This window comes from Perna viridis, chromosome 1, assembly GCF_037379345.1.
Source record: "Perna viridis isolate PV_CMFRI_1.1 ecotype Kerala chromosome 1, ASM3737934v1, whole genome shotgun sequence".
Classification (NCBI taxonomy): Eukaryota; Metazoa; Mollusca; class Bivalvia; order Mytilida; family Mytilidae; genus Perna; species Perna viridis.
In genome coordinates, this window is record NC_142445.1 from 71,035,888 (window position 1) to 71,057,238 (window position 21,351).

At 31.7% G+C, this 21,351-nt stretch overlaps 1 protein-coding gene across 19 annotated transcripts in view; it reads left to right on the plus strand.

Moving 5' to 3' along the window:
• The first annotated feature begins 4,099 nt into the window (after positions 1 to 4,099).
• Positions 4,100 to 21,351, plus strand: part of LOC148630236 (uncharacterized) — a 42,891-nt gene continuing 25,639 nt past the window's right edge. For 8 of the 19 annotated variants that reach the window (XM_088563884.1, XM_088563890.1, XM_088563907.1 and 5 more), the window contains exons 1-14: positions 4,115 to 4,353; positions 7,210 to 7,272; positions 9,182 to 9,283; positions 9,590 to 9,622; positions 11,619 to 11,738; positions 13,600 to 13,749; positions 15,749 to 15,895; positions 16,105 to 16,236; positions 17,613 to 17,750; positions 18,405 to 18,584; positions 19,006 to 19,146; positions 19,516 to 19,566; positions 20,167 to 20,283; positions 20,722 to 20,886. In XM_088563884.1, coding sequence (XP_088420010.1) covers positions 7,216 to 7,272; positions 9,182 to 9,283; positions 9,590 to 9,622; positions 11,619 to 11,738; positions 13,600 to 13,749; positions 15,749 to 15,895; positions 16,105 to 16,236; positions 17,613 to 17,750; positions 18,405 to 18,584; positions 19,006 to 19,146; positions 19,516 to 19,566; positions 20,167 to 20,283; positions 20,722 to 20,886 — 1,533 coding nt within the window. In that variant the 5' untranslated portion in view covers positions 4,115 to 4,353; positions 7,210 to 7,215. Of the gene's footprint in view, positions 4,380 to 7,209; positions 7,273 to 9,181; positions 9,284 to 9,589; positions 9,623 to 11,618; positions 11,739 to 13,599; positions 13,750 to 15,748; positions 15,896 to 16,104; positions 16,237 to 17,612; positions 17,751 to 18,404; positions 18,585 to 19,005; positions 19,147 to 19,515; positions 19,567 to 20,166; positions 20,284 to 20,721; positions 20,887 to 21,351 lie in introns of all 19 variants that reach the window. The other 11 variants (XM_088563827.1, XM_088563859.1, XM_088563935.1 and 8 more) reach the window with 8 other exon arrangements.

The window sequence follows — 21,351 nt, forward strand, 5'->3', positions numbered from 1 at the left end:
AAACAGACATACACATCAAAGAACATAAAGTAACTAAAATCATACATACAAAGTAACAAAAGCAATAAAAACTGGGAGCATGGACCAGGTGCACCGGTAGGGTAAGCGTCCTCTGCTTTTCTAGAAACACCCACCGAGTTGCTCATAAAGTCAAGTCCGGGGTAGACAAACGAGGAAAGGAAAACTATGACCCGTTGAATAAATCAGTTTTCATGGTGCAGATGGATACATCATAACGATCCACGAGTTCATGATGACGACCATAAAGACTTCAATCTAACAGCAACATAACCATGTTCCAGAAGCCTATTTGGTTAGAATCCTAGAGCGATACAAAAAGTCTGCGTAGTTTCGGCAAGCTCTGGCATAGCGTATGAGTTGTGATATGATATGACATGTTGCCACAGATGAAAGGAAAGTTGACAATTCTGAATGAAAAGTCATCATGTTTGTCGAAAAGTTTGGTCAATAGTTTTCCTTTATCATCGATTTCTAACTGTAGGTCAAGATATGAGGCTGACTTCACAGTGTCTGTTGTATCCTTTATCTCGAGTTCTTTTGGGGTAGATGCGATGTATCAAATCCCCGAAATTAGGATTGTTTAAAGATAATACGTCATCTATATAGCGGAAACTGAGATTAAAGGATCTAGCCAAACGATATTCTTTTTTTTTCGGATCAGATCAGCTATAAAATCAGCCAAATAGGAGTGAAGGAATAGGTCAGCAAGTAAAGGAGCACAATTTGTTCCCATTGGAATGCCGACCGTTTATTGAAAACACGTCCACCACACTGGATAAACATGTTGTCGATTAAAAGTTCCAACATTTTATAAACATCTTCTTCTGTATATTTGGAAGATGATTTGGAATTATTTCTTACAAAGTATGAGGAATCTCTACCAAGGACTATATATTTGTATCTAGGTGTACCATCTTTTTTTTTTTTGGGGGGGGGAATGTTTAGTGTATAATGTTTTTAGTCGGGATTTTAACTGAGTATGGGGAATAGAAGTATACAGTGTTGAAAAATCATAGGCTTTAATGCTATTATATTCAGATAACAGTCTTGGACTGATTGTCTCCAAAAGATCTTTCGAATTTTTCAGGATCCACATTGAATTAATACAACTACGGGGGTAACAAGTGTTGTGGTAGGACTGCAGACCCTTTTTGACAGTTGTGAGTATAGAAGTTAAAAGTTTTGAAAGAGGTTTGGTGGTACATTTCGCAGATCCAGCTATGAAACTTTGTTTGTATTGATTTTTGTGGAGTTTAGGAATCCAGTACATAATCGGTAAATCACAATCATCGTCCTTGGTAGAGAGACCAAATGAGGATAGCACAGATCTATGGTTTTCCAAAATCTCTTCTTTGGAGAGTGTGGTAGCGGTATAGGTCTTATCACTGCTTTTATTTTCTACATGTACCTCTGATAATAAACATTGGACGTAAAACATTTTGCAGACAAAGAGAATGTTGTTTTGGGCTTTGTCTGCTGGTACGACAACATATTTGTCATGTAGAGTAGACAATGTTTTTGCTACATCAGGGTCTTTGAAAACTGATGTAGCCTTGGCACTCATTGACCTACTTAAAACTTTCATTCGTTACAAAATTAAAGACCTCACGGCCTTTAACCACTCGAGAGAGCTAGGTATTAACATATTTATTAACAATTTTAACAAAAGTCAAAGAACCATCCCTCACCGAACTGATTACCAATATCCAAGACAGGTTTGTTGACACAGACATCATTGACCAGCTTTCAGTCCTGGATCTTAGTGCATATAGTAACTATCAAAACATTTTCATATAAACCATAAGAGGTGGGGTTCAGCAGCTACATGTAGTTATCAGAAAGAAGAATTCAATCAAAAAAAAAACAAAGAAACAAAGAAAATTACATACATAGAAAATGAAACAAACAACCTGACATGGTAAACATGCAAACCAAAACAAAAGTGCCCTTTTCCGACTACAAAGGTGCCCCTCTGCTCAACAGCACCCTGCCCCTTTCAATTTCTAGCTGGAGCACTGTAACATATTTATTAAATTATTATCAGAATGGTTGGTTTATGGAAAAGATGTTTGTGCAATTTCATCTATTTTGTATAAATTGTTGTACACTTTGCATAATAGAATGTATTTCATTCAGATTGGTTACTATGTATTGAAATACTCCAATTGAATTTGGACTGGTTCCTTTGAATACTGACTATCTCAAAATATATGTAAATCTGAAAACCTAGTTAAGATTGTGAAACAGCGCTTATGTGACCAGTTTAAACAATTTATACTGCTATGTATAAATCACCTAAATGTCACAATTATAGAATTTTGAAAAGAGAACATAGAATTGAAAAAAAATTAATAGAGCTACCCGTAAATTCGAGGAAAGCTTCATGTAACTTTATATGTATCAAAAATAAACTGCCGATTGAAAAGGGCAGATTTCGGGGAGTAGCTCAAGATGATAGAATATGTGACACTTGTGACTGTAACTCCATCGGAGTTTCTTTACCCTTTTCAATGTACCTTTCAATTCAAATGTTTTAAATTTCATGCTCTGTTTAAATTTTAAGACATCATCATGACCATTCAGTAAAAGTTGAATAAAACAATCTGATGTAATTAAATAATAATGTAGATTAATGAAAATATTCAGTCTAAATACTCGTTCAGCGTAGTAGGAATGAAGTCCGTTTCTTGTATTTTAGAGTATTCTACCAAAAGGAACCATGCGATGGATGATCCCTTTCGGGTTACAGCGGCGGTTCCAGTTGGGTGCATTTGTTGGCTCCCCCTTTTCATTGGAAAGTTTGTCATTTTCATGTGTAAAATTGACAAAAAAATGACAAATAATATCCTATCACCCCCTTTTTTCTGATGAATCTTGGTTGTCATCCCTCTTTTTGAAAGTGTCTGGATCCGGCCCTGGATTAAGTCATGTATTTGAAATGCTTTATTGTTTGGGTCGTCCATTGTGGTAAATTAAAACGAATTTGAGCATTATCTTATTATTTTTTTATTTAAAAAATCATGAATAAATGAATGAATGAATGAATGAATGAATCAATTAATCAAAGTAGACAGTCGTTCCAATTTTTATTTTTTTAACGGTTGAACACTAATCCCTTTTGGGATTTCCAGCGCCGAATTCCAAAAGGGATCACCATATAACAGTATGAAGATCTATTCCTGTTACCTTCCATGGCCATGATCAATAAGCAGACGTACGACTAGTACTTTCATTATTCAGCAATCACAATACAACAGCAACGTACAAACAATAAGAAGAGAGAAAGAGTCAGAAGACTCCCTTCTTAAGGGTGAACCCTCTTGAACTTGAATCTCTATTTCAGTCTTAGTTCTTCGTCTAAGTTTTTTTTTAAATTTTCCTTAAAGTTCTCTATCTCCCTATATATACTAACTATTATGTAAAACAACTATGTATTGGTCAAACTCTCTGTTCATGTCTATGTTATGATTTATTCATTATGTTTATTTCCCTACTTTTAATGTGTCATTTATATATTAATAATATTCTCTTAATTGTATTTGAACCTGTACAGCTACATTTTTCCTCACGTACCCTTGTCATCTTAATGGTTGTATTCTTGTTTATGTATACAGGTATCTCATATGTACATGTAACGCCTTTTTTTATTGATACAAGTATGTGGTTATAATTTGTTTTATTATCTGTTGCCACATTGGAATTTCATTATGTATTGGGAATTATTTTGTACCTGTTCTCATGTTTTGTATAGTTGTTTTACCCCTTATACATATTAATTTAATCAAAAGTTCACATGATAAAATATCAGTTATAAAGTCTCAAAATGTCCGTCCACTCTCCTCCCTTTCTCAAAGACTAACATTATTTAATCAAGAATGTCTAACCACTGTCCTATCACAACCACACATCTAGCTATTTGTTGGACTCGACACTAATTTAGTGTTTCGGCATTAAAAGCAAGCTATGATGTTTTTTTCTATCAATCATAAGAACGAACAACATTAGAGGACTATGTCCAGCATGACAGATATGTCTTCATCAGGATTTAATTGCTCCGGATTTTATCCGCTTCTTTTCCGGAATAAACATTGTACTCTAAAGTTAGACAACACCCGAATCAAAACAGGTGCTCGTTTCCAAGATAGAAAAGATCGCATTATTTTGGTGTTTTAACTGTTTTAATCAACACTCAAAAGAAGGAACATGTAAATAACAAGGACTCTGATTGAAATAGTACGTACATGAACGTTTTAAAGATAAAAATCACAAAACCATTCTGTTGCTAACCACGCGATTGCAATCTTGCATGTCAACAACGGAAGTACTGAACAGGTACGTTGATTTGATTAATTAGAAAGGTAAGAAAAGTTAATCCTAATCAGATTAACGTATTAGGACAAATAGTGAACAGTTATCATAAGAAGGTGTCATAAATTTTCTGAGAAGAAGAGAGAAACACACACTGAATAATTAATAGAATTGTTTTTGGGTACTATCCTTATTCATTTGTTTAAAGTCGTTTATATATATATTAATTTAAATAATAAGTAATCCAACTTAGAAACTGATGTGAGATCTTTGGAATTGCACATGCATTTTGTGCCCCAGATAATTTGCAATTGGACCTGAATTAGAGCTATGTGTACAATACATTTTTTTGGTATTTAACCTATGCATCTCAGGTACATTGTAAAGGAGAGTGTTTCATGGTGTCATCACTTACCTTTGATTTGTTTTTAGTTGGCAAAAAAATCTATTGACTGGCATGGGGGCATCAATTTTAAATCATCAAAACTTTTTCATTTTTTAAAATTTGACTATATGAGCATAATTTTTTGATAATAACTTTAAATGAAAACAGACAATTACTTATAAATATCATTGCAATTTATTTTTCAAGTAAAAGAGTTATAAATTCACATACAAAACCAGACCTGGCGAAATCATTTTTCAACCTGTCGGACATTTGGTTCGGCAACCTAACAAAATCTGCTGGACGGAAATCATTTCTCTGATCCAATTTAAACTTGCCTCGATTCGCACACCATCTTTAAACCGCAAGTTCCAGTTGAGACGTTTGTATTAAAAAATACCTACCGGACATCTGGTCTGGAAATCACACAAATTTTACCGGACTGGCAGCTGAAAGTACTGGTCATGTCCGACGGTCCAACAAATTTCGTCATGACTGCAAAACTTGAATTGTTTTATCTCAATGAAACATTTTACAGAACAAAAATTGGAAATAAAATAACAAAATTATAAAGTTTTGAAAATAAGGATTATCATCATGAAATTGTCAATTGTTTATTTGCCAACTAATTTGACCTTAATGATATGCACATTAGTGAATATGACATCACTAATGAGATTGGTGAACTCTCCTATATTCAAGTAACTGCACTTACAGAGTACTCTTGCTAGAGCAGCATTGCACTTAGCCTTGTAATGCTGGTTATTTATGTAGATTTCAAACTTAAAATTGTTAGTATATAGTGGAAACAATAATTTTAGATATACATTTAATTGCTACATAAGTAACCTCAATTAGAATAAAATTATTTGAATTGGTAATGCTACTGTGCTCTATAGTTACATTGCCATTTTATTTTTTTGATACTTATATCCACAAAATGAAAAGCTGAAAAAAGTGATCCATAGGTTTGATTCATACTATATACGTTTATACTGAAAGTCTAGCATTTAATTGGGACAGTGAAGCCAATTGATTGTTCAACTCAAGTGTCACTTGTCAAGGTGATCAGGCAGATACTTAAACCTTTGGATTTCACTGATTTTTCAGTTTGGAATATTGGGCTATCCTTTCCCACATGACAGGGACCATGTGAGGAGCTGAATCTGTTAAACAATTGTAATAATCATTGTTGGTCGACAGAGCTATTGTTAATTGTTGACTTGTGCACACATGTAATCATATAAGTTAACCTTTACCTTTTATCCCCTACAAAGAGTTTTAGGCTCAGCTTGCTAATTACAACTTTGCATATATGATGAATATTCTGTCTTGTTTTTATTAGAGTTATTTGTGCCATTCAAGACCATGTGGGTGAAGTAAGGCCTTTCAGAAAGCTAACATGTAGTAAACGCTCCTGATATGTTTTAGAAACTTATCAATCTTCTTATATTCTATAGAAACAGCTTATCATTATTCAAAGAGGAATTAAACTCAACTTAAGTTACATCATTCCTATATTACACGGAACATCTTTTTTTTTTGCAAATTTGTACAGAAGTATGATTTGCAATAAGTAAATAGTATTTGATATGATGTAAAAGTAAAAAAAATTAATCTTTAAATTGAAGAATGTTTTACCTAAAGCTATGTATGGTATAATCGCTAACAATTTTAAAAAGGCCTCTTACAAAGTGGAGATAATTGGCAAAAAATGTTTTATTGAAATATATTGTGAATTTTAGTTTTTTGGAGAAAAAAAAACGAGGAAAAAATTCAGTGACCCTAAATATCTTTTTGAATGATGAGAAAATGTCAGATAGGTATTCTTTGCAGACATGAATAATCAAAATTGATTGCAACTAATTGAAGTTTGTAAAGTAATCGACAATAATCAAAATGAATCTCAATTACATAATGTACTTTTAATTAAAAACAATCAATAACAGGTGAAAATATCATATGTAATTATGATTCAATCACAATTATATTTAGAGTTTTTAAAATAGATTTTTAAGAAACTCTGTAGACAGTTTTTTTAAGAAGCTTGCAAATTGGGGAAAAGTCATCTTAGACACAGTTAGCATAATCTATATAAAAATTTAAATCTTGAATAATTCACCTATAATGTCACTAACATCATATATCATAAAATAAAAAAAAAATAAAAATGGTTGTGAATGATGCACATCTCTGTAATAACTTCTTTTCACTTCTCCCTGACCCCTCCTACTTCTCCCTTGTGTGAAAGAGTCGTCTTTTCTCCCTGTTTTTCTTAAGCAGGTTTAGCCTTGGTGGCACAATTATCTCCAAATAAAGTTCAGTGACCTATGAATGAAATTCTAAAGTATGTTCATCCACCATTGTCTTAAAGAAAAATGAGAAAAAGCTATATAGACAAAAAGATACTTAGTATTTTCTATGTTAAATTTAAGGGATGATTTATATTTGTAGGATTTTATTGATTACTTATGGATTGACTATTTACATTGTAGACAATCATGAGTACAATGATAGAGAACCACTGGGATCCTCGACTTCAGAATCAAAATGGACCAGTGAGTATTGTCTTATCTATCTTTATTGTTTAACAAAGAAATTAGAAATAAATACATTATCCTCTGAAACAAATTGTCAAACAAGAGCACCAGTTGTCATGTCTGTGTTGAGTGGGCTACATGTTTACAGTTCCAAACATGTCAGAGCTATTTGTAGATAGAATTATTGATAGCCTTAGACACAGTAGTAAACAAGAGGACCATGTACATAACACATACATGTATAGGAGACAAACACACACACACATACAAACAGTATACAGAACAGTCTATATTATATATGAATACACACACATTCACATTTATATGATATTAGCAATTCTTCAGAAATAAACACACACACTCTTCGTATAATTGAATGTTACAGATAGACAAAAATCCACCAAATTAAATCATATTAAGGTGTTTGATTAGTAATCTAGAATATAACAAGATCTTAAATTTTTAACAGTTGGATTACAAAAATGTATTACACTTGAAGAATACATGAAATTCATCTCCTATCCCTTTCTTACAAATATTACATATTCTATGATTTTATGGGACTCTAGGCCACTTCACAGTTTCTATGGGTAATTTTAAGTTAAAACATCTTGATCTTGTCAAAAATTATATTCTACTGGTGACAATGTGAGGAGATATAGTTCAATTCTGAATTCTTGTTTAATAGTACAACAGAGTTCACCATGAGATGTTTTGTGTATTTGAGAAAACCAAGACTAATAGATTTGAGCTGCGACCTTAAGCCAGTTAATATTTACTTTAACTTGTTCATTCCACCAGTAACTAAGATCTGTATGTTTATTAGTGTAAAACGATTCAGGACTCAACAGCTTTAGTGTTTATAGAACTAATTAGCTGAGGCAATTACAGTTCAGGCAAATTCTAATGAATTTTCTTTTAATATATTAGAATACTGAAATAAATTCTGATCTTCAGAAGTGCTTATGACGGTCTTTTTAAGATAAATAAATTGTCAAATTACTTTTTATTATCATTTTATTAGTGGTATTATAATTTACAGTGATGTCATCAATCAAGTTTTATTTGTTACCTTTAGAAATGATCATCACAATTTAATAAAAAGATTTCATAAGATATGTAAATTTCATTTTAAAGTTTCTTAATAATACTTTAAAGTTATTCCAATATATGGAGAAATCTATTTTTTTATTTTGTGCCAGTTAGCAATGAAAATTAAGTTTATTTCATTTGAGGCTTTAGAATAATGGTATGTCAGGTGTGGTGTATACGATTATGCACCTGAGAAACCAGTATGAATAAAGGAAAGCAAATGAAATATTGAGTCTGTTTTGTTGAAAATCAATTTACTATGATATTGTATAGGACCAAAACCTGTATTTGAATGTTTAAAGAGATGGAACTAAAAGACATGTTTAAGAGGATATGAATTATTTCTTTTGAAACATTGACATAATAGACGATGTTAATGTATAAACATTTAAAAGTTTGTTGTTTAGGTAAAGATAAGTTGTCAAGATGTGATGCACTGTGTAAACAAACATTGAGGGTACAAACTAAAGTTCACCACCTTATGTATGTGTATGTGTGTGTGGGGTGGGGGGGTTGAGGTAGCAAGGGGATAAAATTAGTTTACTCATCAATGTCTTATTTTTAATTTGTGATTTTAATTATAAACAAAGAAAGTTTACAGAAATATTTTGCTTTAAGCTTTGATTATGGTCTGTGATGTTCTTTTTTTTTTTAGCAAATTGAAGGGAATATAACAAAAATCTGTCACATCCATTACAATATATCCAGTCAGGACCAGTTTTAGAAACAATTTACTATATTTCCTGTTGTAATAGTTTTTTTTCTATTTTACTTCACCCTATCAAACAGACCAATACCCTGGTATAAGTGTTTTGTTTTGTTTATTTTCTTTCAGATAACCTCAGGGTTTGTAAGCAATAGTGACATCAGGCAGAGAGAAAGAGCTGATCAAATAAAATGGGAACGACAGAGAGAGTATGAAGATATGATGAACAAGGTATAGTATCACACGATTGACATGTGACTTACTAAATGTACTATAGACTCTAGTATTAAATAGTCACTAGGTTCTAGGCTTTGGAAATGGACCTCACAGCTGTTCACTGAGATTAATTGTATGAATATGGTTCACATTGATTCACTGGGCAAAAGTCCTGTTTAAATGTGAAAGTTAATACATTTGTTAGGCTTTAATTCTGTTGTCAAACTATGAACCTATACAAGTACTGTTAGGTTAATGTGTTTAGGAAATACAGAATGAAGTGAGTGAGAAAGTTTTGTGTATGATTTTATTTTATATTAGCCACAGGGAACAGATTCAGGGAAACCAGATAAGGTATACAGCTCTATTTGGGTTTGAAGGACTCTCAAGGTCTCAATTTTTCTTCTTATTCTTTGTTCTTTCAGACAAGTCAAATTTACTCTTATTGTTTAATACAATTTTTCATCAGAAGCACAGATTACCCTGTCAGATCTGTTAGTGAATCAGCCTCAGACTGGATAGTGTTACATTAATGTGAACTAGATAAAGTTGATGTTCAACATCTTGGAAGTAACTGATATTTAATTTGTTTTGTAATCTATCAGATTTTGTTTTCACTTTAAAACCAAGAGTTTATGAAAAATAAATTCTTGAGAGTCCTTATTGATGCATTACCCCTTGAAATGGTTTCTGGCTTAATTCAGCAATAGTTCAACAACATTGTCATTCCACAACTTACAATGTAACATAACAGTTAGCTATCATCACCATTGTTTACAGTACACTAATAATATGGTCAACCATTTTAAATGCAGTCAGACTTCAAAGTCCTTATACATTACTTAGACAATCTCTATAAAGGACACATAAGAGATATATGTACAGCAGACAAAAGAGACAATTTTGTAGGACAGATATACCAGAGACATTCTATAGGACAGATATATCAGAAACATTATGTAGATACATTCTGTAGAACAGACATGCCAGAGACATTCTGTAGACAGACAATTCTGTAGGACAAACATGCCAGAGATATTCTGTAGGACAGAAAGGTCAGAGACATTCTATAGGACAGACATGCCAGAGACATTCTGTAGGACAGACATACCAGCCATGCTATAGGACAGACATACCAGCCATGCTGTAGGACAGACATGCAGAGACATTCTGTAGGACAGACATACCTGAGACATTCTGTAGGACAGACATGACAGAGACATTCTGTAGGACAGACATACCAGAGACATTCTATAGGACAGACATGCCAAAGACATTCTGTAGTACAGACATTCCAGAGACATTCTATAGGACAGACACGCCAGAGACATTCAGTAGGATAGACTCACCAGAATATATTCTGTAGGACAGACATGCCAGAGGATATAAAACTTTTTTATGATGGGGGATATATTCTGTAGAGCAGACATACCAGAGACATTCTGTAGGGCAGGCATGCGGGACATATTCTGTAAGACAGCCACACCAGAGACATTCTATAGGACAGACACACCAGAGACATTCTATAGGACAGACTCACCAGAGACATTCTGTAGGACAGACATTCCAGAGACATTCTATAGGACAGACACGCCAGAGACATTCAGTAGGATAGACTCACCAGAATACATTCTGTAGGACAGACATGCCAGAGACATGCTGTAGGACAGACACACCAGGGACATTCTGTAGGACAGCCATACCTGAGATTCTGTTGGACAAAGTAATTGCCTGATAGACCTGCTTAGTGAAATTTACTGAATTAGTTATTGGTCTTGTTATATCGGTTTAGTAACAAGAGCAATATGTGTTTAAGATGAGTAACAAATGAGTAACATTCTATTTCATGCATTTTGTAATAATTGAATACATAGTAATTAGTGATTAGTGAGATGCTGGAAATATTAATTTTTGATTAAGTCTTTATATGTTACTATGATATTAACATATTTGTGATGGGGGTAAAAGAGATGTACATGTATTGTGCATCAGAATAGTGACCTAACTTACCCCATTGCTCAGAGATTGTGATTTACTCTCTAATATGCTGCTTTTATTGCACAATATTAAGATAAAGGAGATGTAAGTTTTTTTTCATTTAATTCTCTTAACTGTTTTAATTTCTATAATAAAATAAGTGATGTGAAACGGTTTTAAGATACAGAATGAACTACTATTGCCAGGAGGAGAATGTACAGGACATTTCAATAATTACAATTATTACTATGTATAAGACATAACAGTTGGTGTTTGTATTTATTTAGATATTTTATAGTTCTGTGATATAAGATTCTTTTGATAAATGCTTCTTTGGGTAAATAATAACATCAAAGTCTGTTAATTTTTATAGAACATAAAAGTAAATTACATGGATACACATGGTTTGAGTCTTCCTGTTGGTGGGTATGAGGAATCTCGAAAAGTTTATGATGATCAGCGCCAGAAAGAATGCATTGAGTTTATGGCCCAGGTATCACATGCTAGGTGGCGCCACTCGTTTATAGACGCTAATTTTCCTTTATGCAGATTTTTGTTTTTCCATTACGCACATCTTATTATTTCTGTTTTCCACAGAGTGCTGTGCAACCCTTTAATTTTTTTATATCAACACCACTTATTTGATATTATTTTCTATTTCAGATTAACACAATTAGTACACAGCTATATATTTATTAACAAGCATGATTTCCTTTTTTTACAGCGACACTTCTTTAATATGTAGACTTAATTGTTCCATATACAAACTAATTTATTTCTTCCAACTAATTATTTTGGTCCAGTATAATTAGTTTTCTACCATTGAATTCCTATCATTTTTCGATGTAGGTCTTCACGATGCCTTTTTTTTTTTATATCTTATGATTTCCCTAAACATGATTAGTTTTTGCCCAAAGCATCCGTATAAGTTGTTTGTTTTAAAAATGTCTAAAGCAATGAAGTTTCAGTTTATTTGTTTCAAAGCTGTGAAAATTTTCTTCTGCATCCTGAATAATTGATTGCTCTGAACTAATGGTTCTCAATGGCTTCTATATTAGTAGATAATATTGCTTCTGTATTTGCCTCAGCATTTAAAACTTACTACAGTTATAATGAGTTGACCACTGAACTGTTGATGTGGAATAATCTACAGAGGCTTACAGCAAAACATACTAGAGTTCACTTTCAATTAATCTACAAGTTTGTGAACTAGTTTCTATTACAATTCAATAATTTTACTACAATTTTCCACTCCTTATAAGGCCTATTGTTTACAGATTAGTTTGGCCATTTAAAGGATAGACCCCCCATGAAATGAATAGTCCAAGCAGAACAACTATTATTTAAATGTATATACAAACTAAACTCTTTGATCCCATTTAGAATCAAAACAAAGCATGTTTTGTTTGTGTGTTTATTTTTTATTACATGTCTTCTCCATATTTGATGAGAGCTAGTAGTATGCTGATGTGTTTGATCTATTCCTGTTTTTATTTGTATGTTATTGCACCATTTTTATACTTTTTGTTTAAATTTGATATGCCTTAAGATTAGAATATTTGTATGTCATCCGGGAAATACTGATTATAAAAGATATTCTTTTTCTTCACATGATGGAGTCTTATATTAATTTCTCTCAACTACTAGTATTACTCTAAGAGAGAACTAATATCTAAACTTCAGAGAGCTTGTATAAGTACACATTTATATGGTAGTATTACTCAGGACAACTAAAAGATTTTGTTTCTATTTCTTGTATAACATTCTTTGCACAAGAACTATAATGTGTAAGATTATCATATGGTAGAATTTGAACAATCATCTGTAGATAGGGATGTATATGTAGTTTAAACAGTAATATATTTCAGATTGCTTCTTTTCATATTTAAGAAATGTTATAGTATTGAGAACTTGACAAGAATATGCTTAAAATTTGTTGAAATTTAAAATAGAAATGGCAAAAAATGGACAAAGTCAAAAGTTTTCAATATCAGCAATTAAAAATTTTTTTTATTGTTCTAATATTTCTAAGGTAATAATAATTCTCATGTTGATGAAAATATTTTACACATGAATAAGGTCATTATCTTAAACATTTCAACAGGACTTCACATCTTTCCTGGAAGAACAGAGTACTTTATCAACTCTGTAGCAGTCAATTGGCTGATCAACTTACAGTTGCAGGAAAGGTTTCATAAGGATTTATCTAAAAGGCTGTAATAGAAAGTTTTTTTTTCAAGGAAAACTTAATTTTTAACCCTTGTTTGTTGTGGCTTGCTCTGACCAGGGAGTCATTCATTTTTTATTATAAGCAACACTATTTGAAATTTGACTCTTTGGAGTTTTTTTTATAGAAAAGAGAAGCAGAAAACAAACGTAAAGAGGAACTTTACCTGAATTCTCAAAGAAACTACAAACCTCCTCCAGAACCAGAGATGTATGACCATCATCAGATCTCTAAAGATTTGAGGGAGGAGAGGCAGAAAGAGTACAATGATTACCTCGTAAGTTTATATAGGTCAAGAGTGAGGTGCAGAATTATAAAATATGAGATCTATGGTTACCTATACATCTACTGTGAGGCTATGCTTCCATGAAAATATGTTTCTTTTTTTGTTAGGTGTTGTTGATTCCTATTTGGATGAGAAATAGGGGTTTATAATTTTATATTTATCATTTGTAGAATTCCTTCGTCTTCTCTGAGTCATTGTCCTTTTCAATCTTTCATTCAATTTTTATATTAATACCTATTTAACTATTTGCTTTCGCATATTTAATGCTAGTTTTAATAAAGCTTCATTCTCTTGGCTAATTTAATTAAGCTGTATAGACCATCACCAATTTTTTTGACACAGTGGTATTTTTTACAAATCAAGGAGTTGATTAGAGGCCATATTGTAGGTAAAACTAATGACTTTTTAAGGTAAACTGCATGAGAATTCATGTTCTCAATAGATATACTGCATGATCCTGGGAATCTGTTGGTAATCTTACAAAGTTAGTCCCACACTACTGAATGCATGATGCACATAATTCTCTGATTTATGACCTTTGACCTTACATGACTGTTTATAATATGTATGTACAGATAAGTATCATATATTTCCATACTTGCTGCTTTCTACATGGTGACTGAGATGTTTTAATTATTATAATTAACCACTCAGTTTAAATGAATTATTGTGCTTCTCTAAACATCCTACCAAATAACATTTTTGAACAAATAAAGTATATATAAGAAAAATAAGATTAGACAATTATTAAAAAAAATTGAGTAGGTTTGTTACAAATATGGCCTTATAGTTTTTTAAGGAGGAAGTTAATACATTAAAAATGTAGGTAAACATTTTGCTAGTGCACACAAATCAATAAAATAAAATTTTCATACACATGTATAAATAATTCTGCTCTCATTTCAAATAAAATAATTAAGATAAGAATTAGGAAATAAAGTAAGTGACATATTCCAATAATGTGCAGTTGTTTCCAGCATTATTTCTATGTAACAATGTCTGGTATTATAAATGGTATGAATATATCATGTATCCCACTTCAATGCTGGTATCAGATGGTGACCATAGTTTCTGATTTCTTATAAAGGACTACCCTAACATGAGTTTTAGACACCATGAAGAAAGAAAGAGGATGCTATCACAAGAACGTAAAAATGAATATAATGAATACCTTGAAAAACAGGTAAACATTAGTCATGGGATGATGATGTTGGTTGATTGGGTATCACTGTAAAATGACCTTACTTTGGTGAATTAAATGAAAGTGTAATGTTAGGAACATTATAAAGTTTTGGATGGATTAACTAATGTTTGGATAATGGAACACTGTTTGTCTAACCAGTCACTGCACTGCATCAACAAAACCTGTTTGCTTTGTCTCACTATAGCTGTATACTGCATCATTTCATTGTCTTCATTTTAGTTATTATTTTTCAAATGGTATACTTTTCTGGCATATTTTGCCATTCATGATTATCCCTACTAAGTGTTTAATACATTCTGTTCTTTCATTTTAACTTCAGCATCTATCAGCTTACTAAATGTCATTCAGTCATTGATAATCTGTCAACTCCGTTTTAATTTTACTTTGCTCTAAATGTGTGCATATCTTTCATTGGCTAGTGTGAAGAATTATACATGCATTCAGTAAGCTTTATAAAGAGTATCTAGGAATACCTTGGCTAGTTTCTGCCTTTAGTACCTGCTATCATTATGGTCTGTCTTATTTTTTCTCTTAAGTTGTTTTGTATGAAGTTTTGAAGTAGCATCACATATGATGTTTTCAGATGAAATGATACACAGTCGATCAAGATTTTATTTCACTATTACTAAAATATTATTCTTCTGTTATATGTAATATACAAGAAAGTATTGTCCAAATTGTGAATTAGATGAGAAGACATCTAAACTTTTAATAATCAGCTTAAAACCATTTACTTATGAAAAAAAAATATAGGGAAAAAAATGATACCAAGAAATTTCTAAATAGAAAAGGAAACATGCAGAAGAAGCCAGTCGAATCAAGCATCGACATCGTTACACTCCACCTGGCAGCTTACCTATAGGGGAGTATGAAATTCAGCGCAAGAAACTTCAGGCCGAATTAAGACGTGATTATAAAGATTCTCTACTGAAGGTATGCTGAATGCTTGTACTACCATCTCCATTTGTAGTATAGTTTTGTTCTAAATATAAACTTATTTATTTTCAGATTTTACACTAAAACAATTAATCTTCATTAATTTTTCTACTTCTTATTTTGTGTTAAATGTAGAAGTCCAGTCCTAATTTCTATAATTTTTATAACATCTCTTTTATGTTTTTTTTTTTTTTTTTGCACTCTAGCAAAGACAAGAGCAGTTGTTCTTTCGAGCCAAAGAGCACTTGCTGGACACATCCCCAGCCTATCTGGGTAACCTAAGCGAGGAGAGACCCCTTGTGGGCTCTCCTAGTCCCAGGTTTACTGACTTACCAAAGGTATTCCATGCATGTGTCTTGGTAACCTTAGTTAAAGAGGCTATGGTCCTAGACAGTTAGATCTATTGACTCCAGAATGCTCAGTTATTACTCAAAACAGCTGTTTTAATAGTCCATTTATAACAATCTAAAATACTACATTAATTTATGTTATAGTGGTAATGCTTGGCTTAGTATTATAGGAGGACTGTTTAGAATATTAGAATGCATTGTTATTACAGAAAAACTAAGATTAAACATAACAGAAACCCTTGTAATATTGCAATATATATATTTAGATGAGGTTTAATTTAGGCTAAAAAGTAAGAAAATATAGATGCTGAATATGAACAATTTATTGAGTAATAGGTTTTATGTATTATTAATTACTTTTTGATAGCTGTGTATATCATCATTTTATGTGTCAGTGTAAAACTGATACTTCATAGATATGTTTATTACAATATAGAGTAGTCTATTCCTTTGGTTATTCTATAAATTGTGACCAGTAAATACACAGGCTTATTTTTAATAATTTTGTTTGCAATTTTATTCACTTAGAAGTCTGTCAATGAGCAATCTGGAGTCTGTCTTCACCTTAATAACCACAGGTTTAGAGTTCTAATTGTTGTTTAGTTGTTAGAAACTGGTCATGTGATTGTCTGTAAAGAGTCATATTCCTGTATTTGTGGTTTCTTGTTTCCTAAGTTTTATAAAAGTTTCTGAATGCATGTATAATAATCTGACAAAAGTTTTATAAATTGTGGTTTTGAAAAGTTTGTTTCTTAATACTTGCATGGCCTTAAAGTTTAATAAATACTCTTGCATGATTTTAAATCTTTAACTTTTTCCACTGAAATCACAAATGCTTAACTGCCACAAACTAGCTTCATATACTGCAGTGTTTATTATAGCAGTTTTCCCTTTGGATTGGTACATGAAACTTGGTTAGCATCATTTCATTTTTTCCAGCACTTACATGTAATATTTTTGAGAGATAGAACAGAATTCGTAGGTTGTAGTTAAAGAAGGCTGCACTTTGTTAGTTTCTATACTCATGTACTGTTTGTCATATTTTTTTTCTTTATGTATAATGATCTATGAAGCTGATGGTGTTAAAGATAGTAACAATTACTTTTATGATTCATGGGAACCTTCAAATGAAAGAAAAATCTTATTATTACCACTGTGATGTTCACTTTGAATCTAAAGTTATAAAATATAGCAATAATGTGTTTTTTTTTTGTGTGAAAATTTAAAAAAAAATCAAAGATGGTAAAATGTTAGATAGAATTTGTTATTAGATTCACTTGTTAACATATAGTTTAGTTGTGTTTTCCAGGTGATTGTGTGTGTGTGTTAACTGTGTGTAAACTTTAACCTTACAATGTTTATAGAGAGAAAAAGATAATCAGATCTTGTCAAGTAGACGACCACCACCTACACCACCTGGTGGTCTAAATATTGCCACTGAACAAGAAAGAAAAAAGTTGGAGAACCTTAAGAAATCTATGTACAGAGAGGAATTGTTAAAGGTGTTTAACTGTAACATTCACTATCAATCATAATTATTTTGTTTTTAACTTTTTCTCATTTGTAGGTTTGTCTGCTGTCTTAGTTCACAAATTATTTGGTATCCTTACATTTGACTACAAGAAAGCGGATATTTCAACCATTCATATGTTTTATTTGGAACACCGTTATTTAAGTAAAAAAGAAATATATTTTTGGTAAACTTTCTGAACTCATGCATATTACTGATAAAATTCTGCTCTTCCTAAATTCTGAATATGTTTAGTTAGAATCAGTTTTTGTCATGTAGTTATCTTTTCAGTTGGTTCAATGGATTTGAATGGAATTTTTACAGAATATTTATAATAAGACAAATTCCATATAGAATTAGATACCAAAAGGTTAAGGTCACCATTTTTGAAGATGAATGATTGCAAGTCCAGTATCCTTGAGTACTTCTCTTGTTAGATTTAAAAAGGATATATCTACCAAGAGTATTTGAGTTATATTGAGTAATAATTATGTTTTGAAAATGCAGTGATTTTAACTAGTTACATATAGTGATTTAACAAGATAACAATGTTGACATGTGTTTCTAACATTCTACATCATCCCTAAACATAGCTGTAATCTCCATCCAAGTTTTTGTTCACTTGTCCCCTTTGTTCTGTCACTAGCAAAAGAACCAGCAATTGTTTCACCGAGCACAGCAGGAAGGTATTCTTCCAGTACTAAACAGTGGTTCACCAATTCCAACTAACAGAATGTCACCTCGTAGTCCTCCAAGAGGGAGACCCCCACCACACCCTAACTCACGAGTACCTCCCCATGATGACAGAACGGCACAAGGTTCTATGGTAATATTTTATTACTAGGTTATCTTTATTATTGTGATTCAAGGAGCTTTGGCCCAGGCATATAGTCATATTCAGGTTTAATGTTCATGTGTGTATTACACTAGGCATTGGGAGTTGTTAGCATAGATTAACACTGTGCACAACCTAAACAAATGATAAAGATGTGGTTTATAATGAGAACACTTCTTATAGCATTCCAACAGTTGATATTTTATAGAGGAAAGGGTGTTCATGATACTGTATTAAAAAGTGATCAGTGGGATACCCATTGTAATGACAAAATAGCTGTAGAGCAAAGCTGAAAGATAATCACAAATCAACAGTAAAGTGCTAAGACTAAAAATGTTCCTAACTTAACAAATATTTAAAAACTTTCATTTTTGATAGAGCCATTTTGATCTTCAATTTTTGTGTGCACTAGGATAAATCAAGACAGACTCCTAATTATTGGAATAATGGTCGTCAAGCTCCGTCACCTAAATCTGTTGATTCTGAAACTAAATATGTAGAGACTGGAAACAAACCTGAGTCTCGATCAGAAAACAGAACTAAACAGTTACAGGTATTCAATGCAGGAATTCATGTAACCATAGCAACCATTGCTTTTATTATAACTGCATGTCCATTACTAGAAATTGTTTTATATTGAGTTTAAATAGACAACTAACAGTATGATTAGTCATTGCATGATTTGAGTAATCAAAGTTATCATCCGAATTGTTGAATTGTACATTTTGATAAAAAAAAAAATGGTAAAGTCCTTAGAATATTTGTCAGCTAAGTATGCAGTCATGTTCTTTGTTGTAGTTGCAAGTTTTTAGGCTAAAGAGAAACCCAGTATAATTAAAGTTTTAAGGTTTTTTTGTGATACTTTACATGGAACCCATCACATTGATGGTAAAACCAACTGTAACCATTTAAATATTTTCAGATTTTGAGACTGCCGTTTCGGCAACAAAAATATCTTAGATTCGACTTAAAGGTAGAAGTATTGCTAAATTAACCCTTGTGCTTCATACTCTGTAGATTTTATAATACAGTACATTAAAAAACATTGACTCTGAAAAAAATAGAAAGATGTTAGTTTTTCCTTTCATATTAAATGCCATATTTTTATTCACCCTCTTCTAATAACCTTCATGAAACCACATTTTTTTATTGATTTTTCCTTAAATTTATTGATAATTAGTAAAATAGTTATAACTATACCATTATCTAACAGTGACAGTTTCAGAGCTTTCAAGTATTTTATGCAGAACTAATATTTTTAGAACATGAGTGGTTCATCTCTTTGAAGAACAGTTTTCTTGTATCAGTGAAAATCTGCTGTTAACTTTGCAGTGATTTTGAGCTGCTGTGTATGATTATTTTTAGTTGTTCTTTGAAGATTCCTGAATATATTATTGTAAACTAAGTATCAGAGTAAACCTGTAATTTTCAGGGCACTGGTAGTTTGTTTGTAAACATATAGTATTTTAGAAATAATAGAAACGGCTTGTAGGATCTGTATTCAATTTTATTTCTCTCAGAGGAGAAGTCAAGTAATGACCAACATTCTTTATGATATGATACTTTTCCTCAGCCTCAAGACAAACAGAAGCCCATTGATGAGGTAAGGACTGGGTTCTTTGATGATCGGAGACAGAGTCCACTCAATAGAGATGAGAGACAACATGAATATCAGGAGTACTTAGCTAAGGTTATTATACAATTGTCATTTTAGACGAACATATGATTTTAATTTCTTGAGATAGAGAAAAAAAATGTTCGTATTAAAAGTTAAAATTATTTTTATTACAACCTTGTCACATGTATTACAATAATATCACATTAATTTCTCAGCTGAACATTAATTATGCTAGTTTTTGACATAGAGTTATCATAGAACAAAAGAACTATGGACACATGAAACAGCAAGGATGTTCCTACCTGATATACAAAGTTCTCTTCTTCTGTAGGTGAATTTCTTTCCTTATAAGATATTTATATTGAGGTAAACTCTCCTGTATGAGTTATATAGGGAGGTTCTGGTTATTTATTGAGGTAAACTCTCCTGTATGAGTTATATTGGGATGTTCTAGTTATTTATTGTCTTTGAAGCTTTGATAAAATCACCCTGAGCTATATGTTTCTACAGAAACAGCATGACGATGATATGAGACGGCAGAAATTAGACGAGCAACGTCATGCACCACGTCCAGACATATCCAAGGGAGACTACTATGATGCTGATGCCTATGAACGTAAAAAGCAAACTTTAAATTCACAGAGACGGGAAGAGTACCAAGATTACTTGTCTAAGGTTAGTTCATTACTTGTATAAGGTCAGTTCATAACTTGTGTAAATTGAATTTCTATCTAGCTGTCATGAGTTTTTAAAGGTAATTTTTATAAAAGTCTATTAATTCTTAAAAAAAAATTGTTTAAAAATTTTTTTAATATTTTTTTTTTTTTTTTTTTTTTACTAGATATTTAAAGAAAAAATCTAACTTCTTTGTAAAAAGAATTTGCCTAAAAATTTGTTCAAAATACAAAATGATGTTATTTTAAGTATCTATCTATGAAAGGATCAGGTGGTGATTCACTTACTGGTTTTTAAAAAAAGAAATTTTGGGTACTTTTTATTTCTAAAATACATTCCAAACACCTAGAAAACACTCTTGGTACATATAGATATGCTGAGAATGACGAAGAGATGATAGAATCACCATCCATGATCATTTGTGCTATAAAGTGTATTGGGAATGTTTCGCTGGTGAAATTAATG